The 23075-nt window shown below is 40.9% G+C and overlaps 1 protein-coding gene across 1 annotated transcript in view; it reads right to left on the reverse strand.

Annotated features, from left to right (window-relative positions):
• The window catches only part of ZNF385D (zinc finger protein 385D), a 942431-nt gene extending 921906 nt beyond the window's left edge, over positions 1-20525 (reverse strand). Inside the window, exon 1 of the mRNA XM_067033854.1 lies at positions 20420-20525. Coding sequence (XP_066889955.1) covers positions 20420-20525 — 106 coding nt within the window. The remainder of the gene's footprint in view (positions 1-20419) is intronic.
• Between the last annotated feature and the right edge of the window lie 2550 nt (positions 20526-23075).

Raw genomic sequence — 23075 nt, forward strand, 5'->3', positions numbered from 1 at the left:
CAGGTTATAAAAGAGGAAAGCAAAGTAAACGGAACTGTTCATCTGGCACAAAAATAGCAACTTTAGTTTAGCTGAACGAATACAACTGCATTTTAAAGTCCCTGAGATTCTACCAAAATCCTCACCTGAAAAGCACAGCAATGTAATGCTCACCTATGGTTTGTCCTTGGACCACTCTTTTTGAGAACACAGGAAGATTCTACGTTTCAGAAATGAGCAGTTTGTTCAAAGATGAGATGTTTAGACACAAGAAATATAATCACTAAAAGTTAACAAGCATAATTGCTAAAACAGTTGGCCAAACTGGCTGAAAAATATTTTAAGGGTCATTTCCTTGGTGCCGTATTTCAAAGCTCTGAATTAGATTTCTATATACCAAGCTGCTGTATAAGGAGTATGCTTGCCTTAACTAAGTTGCTTGAAATACAAATACATCCAAGAACTCTATAGAATGAGAGGAATATGAAAATCCAATGCAAACAAGCCAACAATGAAAAATGGTAGTAGTTTAAGACCAAATAAATACCCGTCAACACAGGGCACATTTAAGATTAATTCATATCTTCAGAATAGATTCCATGTAATGGTACAATTAAGGGATCCACAGAATTCAGAGCCTAAAGATCTAAATTGCTTCCCTCCCTACCAAAAAAATAAAGGCAATTCAAAAATCAGGTTAAGTATGAGTGGGAAGTTTAAGCTAGTTTTCCTTCCAAATATGGAATGAAAATTGTGCCAACTGGAAGCGAAAGAATTACTTGACCTCTTCTTTCTGACCTTTATGTGGGGCTTTTGTATATATTTTGTATCATTATCTCATATCGTTCATGCAGCCAAATAAAGGAATCTGTGCATGTTTCCTTCTCTGATATACCCACAGACCTTTCCACAGAAGCAGGAAAGAAACCATTCACAGCACCATGGGTATCACAGACTTGCTTTCTCCCTGCAAGGCTGAGAAATCTGTAGGTAATAACTTCAAATAGGTAGGAATTTATGATCCTTACTTTTCCTGGCATATATAAAATAAAAACTGAAGAAAAAAAAGTAAGACAAAAGTTACCAGTTTCCTGCTTAAAAATCTATGATGAAAATTCCTGTCATTCCTCATCTACAAAGCTTATGAAAATATTCAATTATGTACATGATCAGACTTCCCCAAAATATTGCTAAGTGTTTGTGACAGAGTGTGTGTCCACTGTCGCATTTTCACAGTGACACGTGATCCTACTCTGCTCATGACATGTCGTGACCAAGGTTTGAATTTTCCGAGGCTAGAAGTGTAATTCACAGCCCAGATGGGAATGTTGTCTTAAGGTTCTTGGATACCAAACTGAAAGATTCCTTCGGATCTTTGATTCCCACAGCATAATTATTTCCTAACAAATTTTTAGAGGAGGGGTTTCATCTTGACTTGATGAGGACACAGCCATCATCCAGGCCTATAAAATTTCCTGTCACTAAAGATTTATGTAGCAATGTCTCAGATCTTAAGGATGCAGCGTCAAATTGTAATCGAATCTGAGTTATTCATTCACTCCACAGATATTCGGTCAGTAAAAACTCGGGGGCAGACATGGTTTTCTAAAAACTGCTACCAAATATTTTCTGTTGAAGTCTCCTTTTCCAAGAGGTAACAGCCTCCCCTAACAACATTTCAGCCTAATTCTATAATTTGTGAGTTCTTTTCAGTTTTTGAGTCACTCAGATCCATTTTCAGATTTCAGTCTCTTACTTGGTTAAAAGCTTTCCTCCTTCCTTCTGAGCTCTGGAGTTCTGTGTGGAGTGACACGAAGCCTCATCTGATGTCACAACTTTTTTTTTTTTTTTTTTTTTTCCCCAGAAAGCTTCTTATTCCTCTGGAGATGAGGTAGGAAGGAAGAAGATGAAGAAAAGGTGTTTCCTGCTGTGCTAGCCCCTGGAGATTTGGCTGTCTTCTCCTGTGATTGTTCCTTATTTGAAAAATCTCACTAACCGATAGTGAGCTTATAGATTCCTTCCTGTGATTTCCTCTGTGTGGGTAGCATCCAAGCTATTTCCTGGTGTGGAGATCTGGTCTTACCCAAACCCGCAGCCCTGAGCCCTGCCATGGCCTCTTGCTGCTGAGGTCTCCTCACCCAGTGGATGGTCCTCTCTCCATGGAGATGCACCCATCTGTGCTGAGACCCTGAGTTCCACGGGGTCTCCTGGACCATATCCATGCCCAGCAGCATCAAGTTCTCATCCAGGTCCGTGGCTCAGGGACTTACATATAAGATACAATCACTCCTCCCTGATTTATTGTTGTGTAATAGGGAAGAACAAATTTGACTTGATTATGGATGTTTCTTTTACTTTAACCTTTGTATTCCACTGCTTTTTCTACAAGTTAAGAATGTTGCCTAGAGCCTGAAATATGCAGGAGAGGCCATTCTCAAGGCTCTGACCTTTAAAGGTATAACACTTTCCATTCAAATGGAGATTAAAAAGTTGCAAAACAGAGAGTAACACTTGTCTTGTTGGAGGTTTATAGGAACAATGTCACCCGACCTATGTTGACAGCTACAAGAACAAAGGATTCCTGACTAAGAAGTTTGTGACAACCAACCATACTGCCTCCACTTTTAGTATACAAGAAGCCTGAATTCTAATCCAGGGAAGATGGTTCCCCAGATGCGATGCCAGACCACCACGTTCTAGGTCTGCTGGCTTTCCAAATAAAGTCCCTATTCCCTGCTCCAACACCTCGTCTCTCATTTTATTAGCCTGTTGTGCAGCGAGTAGTAGCAGCTTGGACTCAGTAACAGCTGCACTCTCTGTACTATTTGGTAGCCCTCCAAATGCATGAAATATGCCCCACTGGAACTTATGACATCCTGATACAGTTGCCTACTACCTGCTAGATCCTGGTGTTACAATAAACATCAGAACATGGCAACACATCCTAACATCATCCTAACATCATATATCATCAGGCGGTAGCACCAGGGTCCATCCTTGTTGCTATAACCCACAAACCACTGCAAGATTTTAGCTCCCGGCTCAGGATCACTCTCTCCAAAACCACTCCTGTAAAAATTACTCTTCACAGTGATTTCATGCACATAGGTGGCCCTTCTAAAGCCTTTGTTCTCTCACTCCTTTACCCTGGAGGGATCTTACCCTCCCATCCTACCTCAGCCACACATTCTGACATTTATACCCTCGGATCTTAACTGTACAAATGAATGAACCACCCCCGCTCCAAGATCCGAGACATCCCACTCTCTGGCCACCACCGCCTACCTTTCCTGCTCAGATGTTTTACGACCAGGACTGAAACTATGTTTATCCCCACCTACACTGTAGTGTTCCTCTTCCCTCGACTTGTCCATCTTACCAAATATAATTTCCATGAACGAATCTACGGGTCAGTTCCATGATTCTAATCACAGACATACATGAACTTTCCACTCCCTTGCCTTTTTTTGGCTTTTTCTCCCTTTTTCTTTTTCTTTCTTTTTTTTTTTGTGGTACGCGGGCCTCTCACTGTTGTGGCCTCTCCCGTTGCGGAGCACAGGCTCCAGACGCGCAGGCTCAGCAGCCATGGCTCACGGGCCCAGCTGCTCCGCGGCATGTGGGATCTTCCCCGACCGGGGCACGAACCCGCGTCCCGTGCATCAGCAGGCGGACTCTCAACCACTGCGCCACCAGGGAAGACCTTTCTTCCTTCTTAATTGGCCAAACCATAACCCTGCTTCAACCTAATGCTCCACCTGCTTCTCACTAGCGCCCCCTCTGCTGAATATGAATGGACAAACGCATGGTAATGCTCATTATAGGGCTTTTACACTGCCTGGGTTTGAAAGCCAGATCCTCTCCCTGCACACTCAGATCACCTGGCTGAGTGATCGTAGGCAACCTATTTAAATTCTCTGTGCCTCAGTTTCTTCCTCTGTAAGATGGAGAAAGTATTAGTACATATCTCAAGTATGTACAATAACGATTAAAAGAGTTGGGCTTCCCTGGTGGCGCAGTGGTTGAGAGTCCGGCTGCCGATGCAGGGGACACGGGTTCGTGCCCCGGTCCGGGAAGATCCCATATGCCGCGGAGCAGCTGGGCCCGTGAGCCATGGTCGCTGAGCCTGTGCGTCCGGAGCCTGTGCTCCGCAACGGGAGAGGCCACAGCAGTGAGAGGCCCGCGTATCGCAAAAAAAAAAAAAAACACTTCAAATGTTCAAGAGCCACATGTGATTAGTGACTACCTATTGGACAAAACAAATACAGAAAATTACCCTCATTACAGAAAGTTCTACTGAATAGCACTGTCTATACCCTTTTCATTATACACATACAATTATAAAATTAAATAGATATTGTAATCTACATGTATCTGTGATTCCTTTTATTTCCTCACAATACAGTAAGTGTAATTCAATGTCAATAGATACATTTTGGCTACCTCATGTATCCCATCATGTTGCATTCTGAGGCCCTTTATATGGTCTCTAATTGTCTTGCAAAAAAAGTTGCATCTATGAATTTATCATTAAGTTTGAATAGGTGCTGTAATATTTTCATTAAATAAATGAATTTTAGAAGAAATTCCCAGATGTTTGTTATCTCTAATGACATACACTTTTTTTTCTTTTTTTTTTAATTGAAGTATAGTTCTAATGACACATTTTTTAAACTTTGGATACATGTTGTCAAGTCTTGCAAACACTCAGATCTATTTTATATCATACACATTCTTTCTAACATAGCTTTTTTTTTTTTCTAACATAGCTTCTTGTTATATATTCCAGTAAAATGACAGTAAGATCTAGGAAAATTATGATAAGGGATATAAGAAATAGAAAATAGAGTGTACGAAAAAAGAAATAAAATCTCAGAGTGGCAGCTGCTTAAGAGGCCTAGCAAGTAACTTAGACCAAGAAGTCAGTGAGTTTCATGAAAACCTAAAGAAGGAATATTAAACGGATTCCAAGAAATTAAGAAGAAGTGGACAATATTAGTAAGCTGATGAAGAAAAAGATTAAAAAATAAAAAATAAAATTTCAAGGAAAAATTTTCAAAACCCACAAGAATATCAAAATCAAATATGAAGCAAGCTAAAACGTATTATGACTTTGCATTATTTGCAGAGTATAAGCAAAGAATGTTCATTAAGTCCTAACCCAAGGAAAAAATAAAAAATTTTTAGGATACACTGTATACAACTGTATAGCACAAATTTAACCATAGAGCCTGTTGAAAAAGAAAAATTTATTTCCAAATCACAAAGTACAGAAGGTACAACACATGAAAAACTACATTACAACAAACAGACATATAACTCAGTAAATGCTTTGTGTTATCCTTTCAATCATATTTATCTTTTCTGCATGTAGGCTGCAAATACTTCTGATTTCTTTCCCAAAAACAAGCATGTAAAAAATACAGTGGAGGGCTTCCCTGGTGGCGCAGTGGTTGGGAGTCCGCCTGCCGGTGCGGGGGACGCGGGTTCGTGCCCCGGTCTGGGGGGATTCCGCATGCCGCGGGGCGGGTGGGCCCGTGAGCCGTGGCCGCTGGGCCTGCGCGTCTGGAGCCTGTGCTCCGCAATGGGAGAGGCCGCGGCGGTGACAGGCCCGCGTACCACAAAAAAAAAAAAAAAAAATACAGTGGAAAAATAAAAACTTTTATTTTGTGGATGTATAATATATGAATCTGTGTAAGCACACGTGCATGTTCTAAGCAGCTTGAGATTTAATTACTTTGCATTCCAAGGACTAGCTGGAGGTGGAAATCAAGCGACCAAAACCATGAAAATGCTATGTAACCAGAGCATCTGTGTTATACATCACAGATGTCCTGTTTTCCTTGATTACTGAGCCTTTGTAAGACGGTCCACACGTGAAACTGCAACTGTACAGGAGGTATAGTTTGATGAATATGGCATGTAAAATTTTATATACATTGCTACTTTAAGTGTTACCTTTGTGTGATTTTTCTATAGGATCACCTTTATTTCTTAAAGAAAGAGTTTTATATGGGGTACTTGGAGGTGGGGCAGCAGACAGGGAAGGCAGAGGAAGTGAAGAAAAAAGAGGCCAAACACAATGGCGTCCTTTCCTTGTGGCCACAGAAACTACTGTCTTAATGAGAATCCAGCAGGCCCTCTATGCTGCAATTCTGTTTCCCAGCAGATCATAAAGCTAAGAGCCCAGGAAAATATAAAGATATGGTTGCAAGTATCGAAATAAGATTAGATAGATAGACACACAGATAGATAGGAAAAGAAAGATGGATGGATGGATGGAAGGAAGGATAGGGAATTGTTATGGCTTAACTCCTTAATATATAGGGACAGAGGAATATATGACATCTAGGAGCACAAATCAAAGATAAGGCCATTCCAATGGGACATTATTTCTGGTCTAGTCAATTCAAAGTTATCCTCGATTATATATAATTATACATATTACAAAGTAAGTCTTTCATAAAATATTTAAAAGAGAGAACATGATATAAAATATCAAGAACAAGAGGCAAGAGTGGTAACAAAATAAGAGGCGACCATTAAGTGAGCAAAACATTTACTAGCCAAAAAATGCCCTCTCTTCAGTATGGACAGGAAGTGAGACAGCAAGTTACTATAGGACCTATATTATTGTGAAGATATTAATTACATGAAAAGCGCAGGAATAAGCATTAGCACATAAAAAGAAAATTCCATCGTTGAGACTATCAAGAAGTTCACACACATAATTACATAGTACTTTTCCACTCTTAACACAATGAAGCTTTCAGATAGGGAGAAAAATAGACCAAAGCATATCATTATCCCCACATCGCTAAGTGAACTTGAAATGTTTTTAAGTTTCAAGAAGTTTAAAAAGGAGAAAATACAAACCGGAGTATCCATGAATCACAGTAACAAGTATGTTAGGAAATATATATAGTTGGTTGTGAATTGATTTTCTCAAAGACCCTCTGTTACCCTTCAGTTAGATGCAAGACAGCTAAATTCACTTATTGCTTAGCAATTACTTTCATATTTTTAAGAACTTCTTTTTAATAAGATGAGTTTTAAGGTGACTTTGGAACATCCAGTTTAAAAAGTCTAGTAGGAAGCTTTGGAAGTACAGATAACAATGCCTGAAAGCACAGAGTTATATTCTCATGGTGCTTAACTCACATTACCATAGAGCACTGTATCAGTTAGGATATGCTAGGTTGTGATGCATTAACAAAATCCTAACATCTCAGCGACTCAAAGAAGCAAAGACTTACTTCTTGCTTATACAACATGTGTATCTCAGGTCAGCAGGCCTTCCATTCCAATGCATCCTGGCTCAGGGTCACAGCTATCAAAGCCTCTGCCATCTGAAACACCACTGGTCTCCGTGATAGGGGAAAAAAACCTAACAGACCACACACCAGCTTTTATTGTCTTCTGCTAGAAAGTGACACATCGCTTCCATTCACACAGTCTCAGCCACAGCAAATAACATGGCATAACCTAACTTCAGGGGGTGGAGAACTCTAATCCTTCCAGATGATTGGAGAGAAGAGCAGAAGAAATATTAGGAAATAGATCAAATCACTACCACATTGGATATGCCCGATTCTAAAAGGTTTCTTTCCTCCTTTCCCAGTTAACTTTAAGTTCCTGGAGATAAAATGTTGTAAGTTATCCATATTTCCAAGATTTATAATTTGTAACCTTATACAGTACTGGGTACTCAATAAGCATTGCTGAATAAAAAACAAGGACAGTCAGCAGCGTCAAATATTTCAGCATGTTCAAGAAGAAATGATACTGAAAAGAGTCCTTTAAATTTGACACAAAGCTCCTGTGCAATCAATGTAAAGTGTCCCGGAAGCAGGACAAATTGAGGTGAGAAAATGAAGGGAAAGCATGGAGACTGCCCTTTCCACAGTTTGACCATGATCCCAAGAAGAGATCTAGGACAGCAGCTCAAAGGAAGTTATTCTGCGTAGAAAGGAGAGTTGAGCAGGTCTGCAGGGAGAACAGATGGAAAGAGAGAGTAAAGTTTAAGAGAGAGGATGAGTGATGGATGAAGTGCTTACGAGGCAACTCCTCCTGAAGTATGACCATAAAATACGTGAGCAGGCATTGGGACAGCAATCTTTCTGTGAGAGAAATGTGATCTGATGGTTGTAAATAAAGCTGTGATGGGTAATAAAAGAAGGAACATTTGAAGATGTGTCTGTCTAATGGTCTTTATTTCATCTGAGAACCTGAATCCAGATCATATTCTGAATGTAAGAGCAGGCATTGGACAAAAGACTTGACATGCAGGACCAAATTAGAGTGGTCTTTATAGGAGGACCTACTGGGAACTGGAAGAATGGCTGAGCAGTACCGAAAACGGATGTCCAGTTGGAGTGAAATTTTAAATGGCAAAGCAAACACTCATCTCCTCAGTTACTAGAACCATCCTTATGATTTAGTGACTCAATGGCATGATCCGGCAAACCAACTGGTTACAATCCAGGCCCAGACCCAGAAAATGAAAGCAGATGACCCCTTTCTATCATTCAGCAAAAAATGTGATGCTTCGACTCCCTGGACAAAAAAAATCTACAACTATGGTTGGCCATTTTTACTTAATAATTGGGAACAAGATAAAAACGTAATTGTGGAATGACTTCTCAAAGTGGCCATTGTAAATCTACTCTCATTGGGTAGTGCTACAAGGAGGCTGGAACTGATTCAACTCAGTTAAAACATAACACAGAAATATTATTAGGTGACTTCCGAGAGAGTTTTCTGTCTTGTGAAATCCAATACCTCCTTAAAAATGAGCTGGTATTAGCCTTATAAAGGAAGGAAAAATAAAATAGACAGCTTTTGCGTTTTCCTCACAAACGAAGCTAAATCTTCCTTGAATATTTGCAGGTGTTCTGCTACCTTGGGCATATTGATGGAATTTAGTATTGGTCTCAGCAATGGTGAGATATGAAAAAGAAATGTAATGATACTAACTACAGGACCTTTCTTAAGGTTCCCATGATTCTTAACGTACAACAAAGCAACCATTGCAAGTCACTGTAAGTCAAGGTCGGTATCTGCTGTTTAAATGTACAGAAATAGTTAAATTCAGAAATAGTTAAATTCTGAGAGAACAGTGTTGGTATTGAAAGAGACAAGTCCAAAAGAAGTGGAGCTGCATTTAGGAGCAAAATGATCAACACGATTTGAGATGACAGCGGGAATTCCAGTAGAAATGACAGGAGATGATGCCCTAGAGAGACAGTAAATCGCTCCCTGGTACAGAAATTAGTTATGAATCATACATAAGCAAACCAATGTGTGTATCATTTACGGTGCTTGGCCATATGACTTATTTGTTTTCATGGAAAAGAGGATTAGCTACATGTATTAAAGGCAGCATAATGTTGAAGAAAAAGGCATTTTTAACATAGGTTTCAGTCTCAAAATTGTTTATGGGACCACATTTTTTTTACTTGAATAAAAGGCAAAGGAGATATCAAACAACATGACAAAACTGAGGTTGGGACTACCGTGATTATTAAAGTCACAGCACTCGATCACCTCTAACAATATCCTCTTTGGGGACATTCCCAATGTTACCTTGGAAAGTATTGACAATCAAACACAACTTGTTACGTTTTCTGAAAACTTTCAGGAACTAATAAAGCAAGAGTCAAATAAACCTTTGCTAGTCAAATAAACCTTTAAGAGTATGATTTCTTTCTTTAAAACATGGACCTGGTTATTTTATTCTTTTAGACCAAACTCCTTTTACGGTTTTCCACAAAAGTATGCCAAGCCATCCTCAAACTAACCTTTCAATGCCTTCTAAACTACCTTAGCTTGTAGATACACATCACACACACACACACACACACACACACACACACACACACACACACACAGTCGTATTCTTGGAATCAGTTCCACAATTCTGGTTTCAGACACAAGAGCTATTACATAGGGCTTGGCAGTCTCCTACAGGTCATACTTCACTGCATTCTCTATACGCACTATGGCAATCAACCAAATTTCTATAACTTATTACCATCATCATTTATTAGACTCTACTACTGACCCCTCATTGGGAGCCAGCTTCCAAGATACATTGCTATTTATTTTAATGACAAAGCAATGGCATGAAATCTCAAAAATTCTTTCAAAGTGTAGCAGATACCAAGGCCATCGTCTTCCCTGTTTCCTGTAGGGGGTATGAGAGGCCCATTGCGTTGGCATACATCATCGGGCTGTGTGTCCCTCTTTTTATTTCGTGCTTTCACTGTTAGAAACAAAGAACACTTCAACTTTAATGTTGGACTCTTCTTGAGTGGGAATTCATGAAATAGAAATGAATAACTGTGCATTCCTAGGAGACTCTGATAATCAAGGTAGATCACTCAGTTGGCACATTTCTGTTTCCTTCAGGTCAGAAAAACTGAGAGCCTTCTAATTTTATTTGATTATGCTGCCCCTCTAGAGATCACTAGCTATTATTACCTTAAACCTTTTATTATTCTGAATGATGTCGATTATTAAAATAGTACATCTGATGTATAAGGATGAAAAACCAGTGCAGCCCTTTGCTGCTCCAAACAAAACTTGTTGATTTTGCATCGTGAACACATTCGGGAAAGTAGTTAAGTTGCCAGGTTTCAAATTATCACAGGCGTGGAGTAACAACAAATTCATTGAATAACACAGAATTTCCAAGCTCAGCTTAATGGATAAGATGATTCATTGCTCTCATGTGGTAAGATGAAAAGGAAAGCCAGTGGCTGAAAAGCACACAAATGCAGAAACTAAACTTTCAGACTTGGGCACGGCAAGCAATTCGTTGTAATCAGAACGTAATAGGGAGCATTTATTTATAGAAAGATGCCTTTTGGAGTACCAAATTAGCCTAATCAATTTAGAAACTTATTAATGGGCCTGACAATTTTCCTTAAGGACCACATCAAGGTATAGAAAATCACTGTTAAAGTCGCTTTAGCATTTGCATAAAATTAGTTTATCTTCATAACGAATCTGAGTATGGTTATAAAGCCTATCCTGGAGTACATTTCGGAGCAATTTTCAAATTAAAGTTTCATTAGGGTTCCCTTAATACTGTCGTTTATTGATTGTTCTCATCTCCACTCCATTCATGTACTATCATTGTCCTCCAGTAAATCATTCCAATGTCTGATAGACGTAACAGAAGCTATTTCCCTGTGTATGTGGCAAAAAAAAAAAACAAGGAAGCTTTTCAGGGTAGTACAGGGAAGCTCAGGCTTTGAATCAGACATGGTTAGTTCACAACTCAGCTTTATCACCTGCGAGTTATTTGACCTTGCAAAAATCACATAACCTTTCTTTTGTTTCCTTACCTTTAAAAAAAGTGTAACTAAGGCTAATGGTAACACCTACTCACCTAATTATGGGAAGAAACCATTGAGAAATTTCACATGTCAATTTTGTACTCTGTGAAACACTATTTCCATATAAGATTTTAGTATGTGTATTAGTAGAAAAACATGAAAAAACTTTTGCTCTAAATGGACACAGAAAATGTGAACCCCATCATTTGTAATGGCAACCTTTTCTATCCTGAATATTATTTAGTTTTTGTCAAATTTTCTTATGCATGCTAAAATATGCTAATTAGGAAAAATGTTTACTCTTGTTAAAGTAGGCAATCTTTTAAGAAAGCAATTATTTCTTCTAACTTCTTCAGAATTCTGAATAGTTTCTCTTCAACTTTGAAAATTTAAGAAGACATGTTCTAATTTATGATCTTAAAAGAGAAAACTGTTTTTTTCCCCAGAATCATCTCTTCAGATTAACTTGTTCAGGTTTTTTATCTATAGAGAGTCAAAGAAGGATACTTTGGCATCAAACATAATTTGATTAATAAATAATTAAGAATCATACCACTAATTAAAAAGGAATTTTTATAAATGCGAAGTGCTCGCCAAAGTTCATGGAAACTGAAAAATGGTCTTTTGAAAGCAATTTCCTCAGGTCAAACTCTTCTTTATGATATGCTAAAAAACTTTACTCAACCTACTAAAAGCCATCAATTAACCAGTAACAGAGCTGTGTCTCCTTTATTCAGGAGAGAGAAAATGACAAAGTATATCAAAATCTGAGAAATTATTATGCTGTATTTAAGGCAATTTTCAGAGTATCTTTAGGCTATTTACCTCATTTTTTTTTTTTACAAATTCTATGTCTACCACACAGTAGAATGTAATTGTTTATTCATTCAACAAATGTTTGGGGACACCTCTTTTGTTCAAGGCACTGACAAGCACTGCAGGTGGTAGAAAGATCAATAAAACATAGCTCCCCTCCATAGTGGGATTATTATCTATGGGATATCGATTATTATCTCAATTTTTGATGCTCAGCGCGACCTGTGAAGAGCTGCATTATCAAGGGAAATCCAAGTTCATTCCTTGTACCCTACTTGTTAATTCTAAGGGCAAATATCAACTTACCCACTACTCCTACCCCAGAGATATCCTTACCATTCCTGGAAGGTATCCATTTCCTCAGGTTCCCAAAAGAGTCCAGGGGACTCCAGCTTTCAACTCATCACAAAGAATATCAGCACTGGGAATTGATCAAAGTACACGGGCTCAACTCATTGCCAAGCAACCATGGCCAAAGTGTCACTAAAGGGAGCAACAGTTATACAGCCTTGTCTAAGGGGTACAGAGCCCTCCCACCCTTCTAGAGACTGTAATGTCTGAAGTTAAGCCAGACCAGAAGGCATCCAGTAACTAAACTGCTCAGTACTTTGTAAGAGAGATTGCTATGAAAGTCTCCGCTACTTAAAGAACAAGGATGTTATTCACTGAGCCATTCAGCTTCCCCTCCATGAAGACTCATGGGAAAAGTCATCTTAAGTCTCAGTAGGAGGAATGGTCTTTCTTTCCTGAACAATACAGAGTTCTGATAATACATGCTTCTATGGGTCTGATGGTTGTTTAAAAACTTTGGTCAAAGTTATGGACTATGTCCTCCCAGTAGATACTCCCTTAGAGCATGGCTGGAGTACTTCCTTACTTATATTTCCTTGTCTTAAGGAAATTTCTACATATCATAAGCTTCTCAATGATTAATTGATTTTTAACTTTTTTGAAATATAATTCAAATACAGAGAAATGCATAAATTGTATGTTCAACCTGATGAACTTTTACAAGTGAAGAGACCCATGTAATCACCACCCAGATCAGGAAACAATAATTCCAGCACCTTGCCCCCTCTCTCACCAATAACTATAATGTGTCATTAAGTTAGTTTTGCTTAATTTTGAACTTTATGTAATGGAATCATGCTTTGGGGGGTTTCTGGCCTTTGTTGGTCAACATTATGCTTGGGAGATCATTCATATTTTAGTCTATAATTGTAGTTTATTCATTCTCATGCTACTCTCTTTTGTTAAAATTTAATTTAGCAATATTTTACTTTCTTTTTAAAACATCTTAAACCCATTAACAAAAAAGGTTAAAAAAACAGGCAATGGTTTCTTCGATATGACACCAAAGGCACAGCCAACAAAAGAAAAAAATAGACAAATTGGACCTTTTGAAAAATTTTTTAAACTGTCCATCCAAAGACACTATCACCAGAGTAAAAAGGCAACATACAATATGGGGAATATTTGCAGATATACCTAATAAGGTAGTAAGATCCAGAATATAGAGAGAACTCCTAAAACTCAACAACAAAAAAGCAAACATCTCAATTTAAAAACAGGCAAAGGACTTGAACTGACATTTCTCCAAAGAAGATACACAAACGGTCAATAAGCACATGAAAAGATTTTCAACACACTAACTTGCTTTTCCTGCTTGTGTTGGTATCAATAATATCCCCAGCACCAGCATTCTATAATCACTCATCAAATAGTTATTGGCTACATTATGGTAAAGTGCCACAACAGAAAATAATTAATTGCCCTGAAGTTTACGATCCAAAATCTGGTCCAAATTTGAACATAAATTCAGACAATATACTTTTAAAAATAGGTGAAATTTCTCGTCCTTTCTGCACTTTCCACAATTTAGTTATGTCGGTTCTGCTATCTTATACATTTACACCATATAAAAATAGGAGGAGGAGGATTGTGGTAGGCAAAATAGTGTGCACTCCCCCCAATTACATCAGATCCTAATCCCTGGAACCGGTAAATGTCACCTTATTGGGGAAAAGGGTCTTTGCAGATGTGATTAAATTAAGGATTTTAAAATGGGAGATTATCCTGATCTATCAGCAATAAATATCAGGCTCTAAATGCAATCCCAGATGTCCTTAGAGAAAAGCAGAGGTATTTAGACTCACAGAGAAGAAGGCAAAGGGAAGACAGAGGCAGCGTGGGGAGTGATAAGACCACCAACCAAAGAATGCCAATAGCCGCCGGAAGCTGCAGGTGGCAAGGTACAGATTCTCTCCTCAAGCATCCTGACAGAGCACAGCCTTGCCAACACCTTGATCTCAGCCCTGTGATACAGATTCCTGGCTTTTGACCTCCAGAACTGTGAGAGAATACATTTCTGCTGTTCTAAGCCACCAAATTTGTGGTAATTTGGTTCAGTAGCCACGGGAAACTAATACATGATGATAATTAAAAATAGTTAACATCTACGGCATATTCACTTTGTACTAGACACTAGTACACTAGATAATTTATATATGCTTCAAATATACAAAGTACCATATATATCTTATTTTTTTTTTTTTTTTTTTTTTTTTTTTTTTTTTTTTTTTTTTTTTTTTGCGGTACGCGGGCCTCTCACTGTTGTGGCCTCTCCTGCCGCGGAGCACAGGCTCCGGACGCGCAGGCCCAGCGGCCATGGCTCACGGGCTCAGCCGCTCCGCGGCATGTGGGATCCTCCCGGACCAGGGCACGAACCCGCGTCTCCTGCAACGGCAGGCGGACTCTCAACCACTGCGCCACCAGGGAAGCCCCCATATATATCTTATTAAGTCTTCAATCAACCTATGCGATAGATTGTTTATTATCACCATTTTACAGATGAGGACACCAAGGCAAAGAGATGAACAGTAAGTTCACGAACTTCTCACAGCTTTTAAGAAACAGAGCAAGGAGAGAAACCCAGGAATTCTAGTTCTTGAGTTCACACTCTTAAGTGTTACACCATGTTAACTGACTGTTTTGCCTCTACTACTTTAATGTCATGTTTTACTATGAATGTAAAATATGCAAACACCTGAGAACTACCCAGCACTTGAAACATTTACTCTTAAATTCTAGGTAATCTGTATAGAATTGGTACACGGACACTAACTCTCAGAAGTTGTTCTCAACAAAATGCAGTTTTAAAAATCTCAATTTTTTTAAGATGCCTTTTGGAGTTTCCTGTGTATTCTTCTGTTTTTGTTTTTGTTTTATAACATGGCTTGACTCCCAGAGAGGGAGACTTATATTCTTTTATTTATTTATTAATTTGGCTACAGGCTCTTAGTTGCAGCATGCGGGATCCAGTTCCCTAACCAGGTATCGATCCCAGGCCCCCTGCATTGGGAGCTCTGAGTCTTAACCCCTGGACCACCAGGGAAGTCCCATTCATCTGTTTAAGTGAAAGTAAAGATAGTATAGAAACATTCATTCACTTTCCTTTCATTTCATGAAGGTAGATGAGAGATAGTTAAAGGAAAAAGAAATCTCTAATAATTTTTAATAATACATTATAAAGACAGCAATGAATAACTCCTTGGATATAAAAACAGAACATAGGACAAGATCACAAAAAAACTAAATCGAGAACATCTGACCCCATGTTATGAGAAATCCTTAGGAAAATCCTCACATGGACTTCCCTGATGCTGCACCATAGTAATATTTTTGTTTCCTCTCCTGGAGACACACAGATCTAAACTCAAGGTAATCCAAGATTGGTACTGTTTGTTGAAAGATGGGCTACAGAACTACACAGAAGGTAAATAAGAACTCTCCTTCACTGCAAACCTCTCACTTAAAGGACCTGTTTAGAAGTGCTACACACCTGCTTGTTTGGATGACACTATAGGCAAAGTAATCCAAGCCCTTAAGTGGTCTATAAGTCCCTATCCCATTCTAGAACTGTGTTCTAGTGTCCTCTCCAAGTGCATCAGTAGGTTGGGGAGTAAGATACTCTTTAAAACTCATACTCAGTCTAGACAGAATGCTAAAAGTGGTCTAGACCGAATTATCTAGATAGGATTAAAGTCACATTTAAATGGAATAAAGACTTCGTGAAGGAATTTGATTCATCTCTGCCCCTCAATATCCTTACACTTTTTTCTCATTGCAGTTTTTTTTTTTTTTAAGTTAAGGCTGGGTTATTCTAGAAAGGGGCATGATGCTAAGTTTAGTAGGCCCTAGAAGATATAAATTAATACATTTTTAATGTACTGGAATTTTAAAATTGATCTCCAATGTGTTATCCACTGGTCAAAAGATTAATGATACTCGTGAATTTTCAGCCTGCAGTCTATTGTGCTGATCTAGGTCTCCTAAGAGGCTATTTAAGTGCTTGCTCGATTGTCAACCTACAGGTTCATTTTATTCAAACTCTCACTTTAGAGCCTTGTCAAAAAAACTAAGTGTCATCTACCTTGAGTTCTCAGCTCTGAAACATTCAAAATTACAAATCCTTCCCCAATATTAGTTTCTTCAAACTGGGATATCAGTGTGACACAGACGCTTATGGAGTTTAAATCACTTTTCAGAGATGTGATTGTTCAAATCACCAATACTCTCAAATAAACTATTAGTCTTACTGTGCAAATACTGAACTTAAAAAATTGTGAAACATGGGAGGACATATGTTCATGTAATTATAAGGTTAACTCATTTATAAGACTCCCACTATCATAAAATATTTTGCAATTCAAATTTATAATTAGTTTCAATATTTTACTACTAAGGTTAAATGTTAGCCTCTATAACAACCTCATTATTTCAAAAAACAAACAAAACCTCTAGGCAAATTACTACTATTCTATTTTTATACTCCTGCTAAAACTCTTACATATTCAGAAATGTATTGTTTTCAGTTGGCAAAATATGGTTTTTTTAAGACTTCAACTATATCAAAAGACAAAAATGTAAATTTCATGCAATGTTAAGTTACTACTAGAGAACACAATCTTAACGCTAAAACAAAAGAGAAAACCATGGCAATAACCATTAGTTTACTGGTACAGAGAAATACAGTTTTATTTGAAAACAATAAGATACCATGCAGTACAATACAGTGAAACATAGTAAAATCTTCCTCAAGATTCTCTATTTCCAAAGCTGCTCCCACTTCTGACATATTAATATAGCACCACAATAGATTTATACATTTTATTTGGTAATTCCATAAGTGCAGGCAAATCAGATCTGTGATTTATCACTATTCCCTAACAAGCATAATATCAGCTTGTGAAGGAACATGATAAATACATCTTTGTCCTCTTGCTCTTAGTTTAAAAACTTCAAATCTTTAGATAGGCACTGACATAACTTATCTGAAGAACTCACAAGCAATGAATTTATAAAGTTGTAGATTATGAGAAAATAATGAAAGATGTGTACTCAGCCACCTGCATACACTTTGCACTGCAATAAGAAACTCAATGTCTTAATTAAATTTCAAATAAAATAAGACCTAGAATTAGATGTGAATCTTTTAGCCAGAGTTGTCATTATAGATGAAACTATGTTTCGTTGAACTGTAAACATGTTTCATTATTGAACTTTTGTTGCACCTAGTAAATAGCAAATCACAGCAGAGGGTGTAATTGTTTGGAAATACCGCTGAAAACAAAGAGGAATTTTTTTAAACAAGCTGCTAGTATCTCAATAAAAATTCAACATCCTGTTAGGGACCTAAACATTAATTATAAGCTGGCTGAAATAGGACAGTGACCAGGAAGACCTCAGGATAACTCTATAGAGTCATTCAAAGGTAGGTTTGATGTTATAAATTACACATTTCTAAGAGCAGGGCTATAATATATTTAGTTCTATTACTGATTTATAATAACGGGCTCAAGGAAGGAGTATCAACAAGGTAAACACCAAGACTCAGCATTTTGTCCTCTCTAGAGCTGGCAGGCTGAATTACATAAATGCCACCCAATTTTCACTTGATTTCAAGTCACGAGTTGCACATTTCTGTTACATTAAAAATACATTGAAATAGCTGTGTATGAATCAATCTGTGATACTGTCACAACCTATACTACCTTATCATGGGATTTAGAACTTAGACACGTTGTCCTTTCACTTTTCAAATGAGTCTCAAAGAGGTCATGTAGTTGTTAATGGAACCAACTTTTGGAGTCCAGCAATCTGTGGTCCAAAACACTGACTCTGGAACTTTTCCAAATTTAACATCTCTGAAGCCTCCCTTTCCTTATCCACTAAGTGGAGATGGTAAAGGTACTGCCTTCTTGGGGTTGTTATGTATTTGCAGGGCCAATAAAGCCTTAATACCCTACTTGGTGTGCAGTGAATAGGAAACAAATGTCTGATTGTCACTATTACTATTATTATTGTTGTTACTATTATTATTATATTATCATCATCATTAGGTGACCCCAGAGGTCCTTCAGCCATTTTGTCATAAAAAGCCCTTTTGTCTCAGGCCACTTTCTCCTAATCCAGAGAGCTTCCAAACTTCATTTATTTAAATCTAAGACAGGGACTTCCCTGGTGGTGCAGTGGTTAAGAATCTGCCTGCCAATGCAGGGGACAGGGTTCGAGCCCTGGTCTGGGAAGATCCCACATGCCGCAGAGCAACTAAGCCCATGCACCACAACTACTGAGCCTGCGCTCTAGAGCCCGTGAGCCAGAACTATTGAGCCTGAGTGCCACAACCACTGAAGCCTGTGCGCCTAGAGCCTGTGCTCTGCAACGCAACGAGAAGGCACCGCAATGAGAAGCACGCTGACCGCAACTAGAGAAAGCCCGCAAGCAGCAACAAAGGCCCAACGCAGCAAAAATAAATAAATAAATAATTTGAATAAATAAATAAATCTAAGATAATACATTAACTCAAGATATTGTTCTTTCCCCCAGTCTATATTTTAGCTCCATGACAAGAGGGCCAAAATTCATTTCTGAGAACATCTGGAAGGAAACGTGAAGAAATTTCATCAAACCCCAGCCACGCTGTGTTGCATCAATCTACATAATTTGAAATGACCCATATTTGCCTTTCATGCTCAGAGACCAGAGAATAGTGACTGAATTAGCCAGGACAGGGCAAGGGTGGCATGAAACCCAGAGGGAGAGACACCTTTCAGTCGATTGCAGGGGACATGGTGAATCAGAATTAAGTGGACACGTGAAAGCCACGTATAACAGACCAACTAGAAAACTGCCTCAAAAGAAATCTCCCCATCACATCTCAGAAAGCACCACAGGATATCATATAAAAGCACCAGCACGAGGGTCCTTGGTTACACCTACAGAATGTAGGATAGTCTCCTAAGTCGGTTTACGGTTCCAGAATTTGGAGACACTCAAAACACCCAGGAACAGCTCATTGCCCCTTACTTTAGCCGCAGCTCAGGCTAAAGCAGACATAAACACGGCCTCCAGAAGCAACGTGATGCAGCCAAGTCTGAATTGTAAGGGGGACAGATGAGGAATTGGGCATTCCACAAGGGGTGACACCATATTGGGCGCAACTGCTTTCCTCTGACCCCAATCTGCACACACAATAAAACTTCTCCCAAAATGCAAGATGTCGCAGGGTACACCACCTTGCGCTCTCACTTCTAACGCGGTCCCAGTTTGCCCAGAAGGGTGGATCCGATCCAGGGGCGCTGGTTTACCCTCATTCTCCCAACCCCACCCTAAAAGTCAAATAATTCCTCTGGAGAGAAGCTTCCCATAGCTCAACAGCTTCTCACAGGGGAAAGGAGAAAATGAAAAGACGATCAGGAAGCCGGCCCGCTGTGCTTTCTTATCCCAACAAACTTCGCCAGGTTTGCCGAGGAGGGAGCGCGCCCCGCACGCAACCAACAGGAGACGCGCGGCGGGGTGTCCAGCCTCGGTGGCCCAGCCCTCGACGGCGATAGCCAGAGCCAGGCCGACCCCTTCGCCCCTCCTCTGCCCTCCCCGACCCCTTGGTCCTCGGCAGCCTTTGTGTCCGGAGACCCTCAAGCTCCCGCGCTCTCCCACTCCCCGCCACCCCGCAACCTCTCAGCGGGGCGCGGAACAGAGGAGGCAAGAGGCAGGGGAGGGGACGGATGGAACAGGGCACGCGGATGAGGGGAGGAAGGGAGAGCGTGGGGGCGGGAGGTCCGGGGGCTGGAGGCACGAGGATCTGGAGGTCCCGGGACGGGCCGTGCCAATGTCCGTTCCGCGCGCCTCGCAACCCGCAGGGGCTCACCCCCCCAGCGCCGTGGCCAGCACCCCCCGCCAACTCCACCACCCGAGCCGAGCCACCTCTTTTGCGCTCAACTTACCGCGGCCGGGCTGAGCTTTCGGAGAGCCCAGCAGCTTTTCTCTCCTTCCTCCCGCCGAGCCCTTCATCTTCCTGCCGGCGGCCGCCCGGCGCCCCGGCCCTGGCATCGGAAGAGCGGCCGCCGGGGCTGGCGGTGCCGGGGCGCACGGCTGCCCGCCCGTAGCTCCGGCGGCGGCGGCGGCGGACGGTCCCTGAACGCCGGGCGTGCGGAACCCGGGGTGCGCGGTACACGGCGCGGCTGAAGGTGGCCGTACAGCGCGCCTCTCTCTAACGCCGGCGCGCCCCTGGCGCTCCCCACGCGGCCCGCGCCTGCGCCCGCGCACGCCTCAGGTGCACCGGACTGGGGAGAGGTGGCGAGCTGGCGCCCGAGGGAGGGGCCGGCCGGGCCGAGAGAGAGGGCGGGAGACGCAGACGCAGAGAAGGAAACCCAAAAGCGGGAGTCGGGAGCTAGCCTGCATGGATTGAGCGGCTCGTGGTGTTAAGGGGAACGCGAGGCGGAGAAATGCGTCCGGAAACTAGAGATATTGGGAATGAGCTTGCGCCAGGACGCTCGAGAGAGGGGCTTTCCTTTCGTGCCTAGGTCCTTTATCCTCCAGAGCTGGGCGCAGGTGCCTGACAACTACTCCCCCCGCCCCAACCCACCCACACAACACCTCTCTCTCTCTCTCTCTCTCTCTCTCTGTCTCTCTCTCTCTCTCTCTCTCTCTCTCTCTCTCTCTCTGTCTCTCTCTCTCTTCTGTCTCTCTCTCTCTGTTCTCTCTCTCTCTCTCTCTCTCTCTCTCTGTCTCCTCTCTCTCTGTCTCTCTCTCTCTTTTAAATAGTTAACCTCCACCTCGGTGCAGATACAAAGTGATGGGGTGAAGCTACTGCAAATATACAGGGAAGCCCCACCTCCACAAAACCTGAGTGCTCATCCCTCTTGAGGGACCAGTGTCCTCCTAAGATTTTTCTTCCCTCCCTCATCTTCTGGTCCTCTCCCTCCCCCTCTCTCACACGAGGTACAAACCCTGGGGATGAAAACACACCTTCTGTTATCCTGGTCTAGGACCTACAGAGGTAGTTCTCAAACTTTATCGTGCAGGGGAATCACCCCTGCTAAAGTTCAAATTCAGATCCAGTAGGTCTGGAACGGGGTCTGAGAATCTGCATTTCTAATTGTGAGTTAGGGGCTGCTGATCCAAAGGCCGCATTTTAAGTGGCAACACACAAAGGAACAAACAAAATAAACCTGCTTTCTTTTTTTTTTCCCCCGTATGCGGGCCTCACACTGTCGTGGCCTCTCCCGTTGCAGAGTGCAGGCTCCGGACGCGCAGGCTCAGCGGCCATGGCTCACGGGCCCAGCGGCTCCACGGCACGCGGGATCCTCCCGGACAGGGACACGAACCCGTGTCCCCTGCATTGGCAGGCGGACTCTCAACCACTGCACCACCAGGGAAGCCCTAAACCTGCTTTCTGATATCAGCTGAGCAACTATTTGTAAGATGATCTGGAATAACAGGTCGCTAAGGCACTCTGTTGGTCATGGGGTTTTAGGATGCAATGGAGGCCAAATAACTTGTAAACACAGTGCAAAAAGATAAAATGCCCTACAGATACAAGGCTATCATTTTTTTGTGTGTAAGCTCATTAATAATCACTAATTGGACTTCCCTGGTGGTGCAGTGGTTAAGAATCCGCCTGCCAATGCAGGGGACACGGGTTCGAGCCATGGTCTGGGAAGATCCCACATGCCACAGAGCAACTAAGCCCGTGTACCACAACTACTAAGCCTGCACTCTAGAGCCCGTGAGCCACAACTACTGAACCCACGTGCCACAACTACTGAAGCCTGCTCACCTAGAGCCCATGCTCCTGTGACAAGAGAAGCCACCGCAACGAGAAGCCCGCGCACCGCAACGAAGAGTAGCCCCTGTTCGCCACAACTAGAGAAAGCCTGCACACAACAATGAAGACCCAATGCAGCAAAAAATAAATAAATAAAATAAATAAATTTATTTTAAAAAATAATTACTATTGATAAAATCATTAGGAATGCTAATGCTGATGAAAGTGTAGAGGAAGACTGGTAATTTGCCGCTTCATATGTTCTCAAGAGAAGCTCTAAAGAGCAGTCAACAGAGACCACCCCACAAACACACTGTCATTCAGAAAGAAAATGATAAGTAACAACCTCCAAGGGGCAGTCTAATCTTACTCCTCCAAGCCAGTTGTTAACTTTGCCAGATATGCAGCACAGTTCAATGTGTATTACCAAGTACTTAAATTGCTTATCAAGATAATAGGTAAAGCAAACCAAGAAGAGTAAATGCCAAGAACAAGGAAATAAATAGAGAAATATACCCAATGCACCAAAAGATAAGTCACGTTTCAACTTAGCATGACTCTTATCTTGGTTTGACCGTCTCTCTATGTGTTTTCACCTGGATTTAAACATTCAGCCCACCATTTCAATTCAGCAAGTGTTGATAAGCCTTTCATGCTAAAGGCCTTTCCTGGGGGTGGACAGAATCCAACACAGTTCCTGCTTTGAAAGAGCAATTTGACTAGATACCAATAAACACCATTTTAGGCAGGCTGTGGTGCCAGAGAAGACCTACACATATATTACCAAAGAGGGTTCAAAAAGCAGGGAGGTCTGGAGAGACTTCATGGAAGGG

Source organism: Kogia breviceps, chromosome 5, assembly GCF_026419965.1.
Source record: "Kogia breviceps isolate mKogBre1 chromosome 5, mKogBre1 haplotype 1, whole genome shotgun sequence".
Lineage (NCBI taxonomy): Eukaryota > Metazoa > Chordata > Mammalia > Artiodactyla > Physeteridae > Kogia > Kogia breviceps.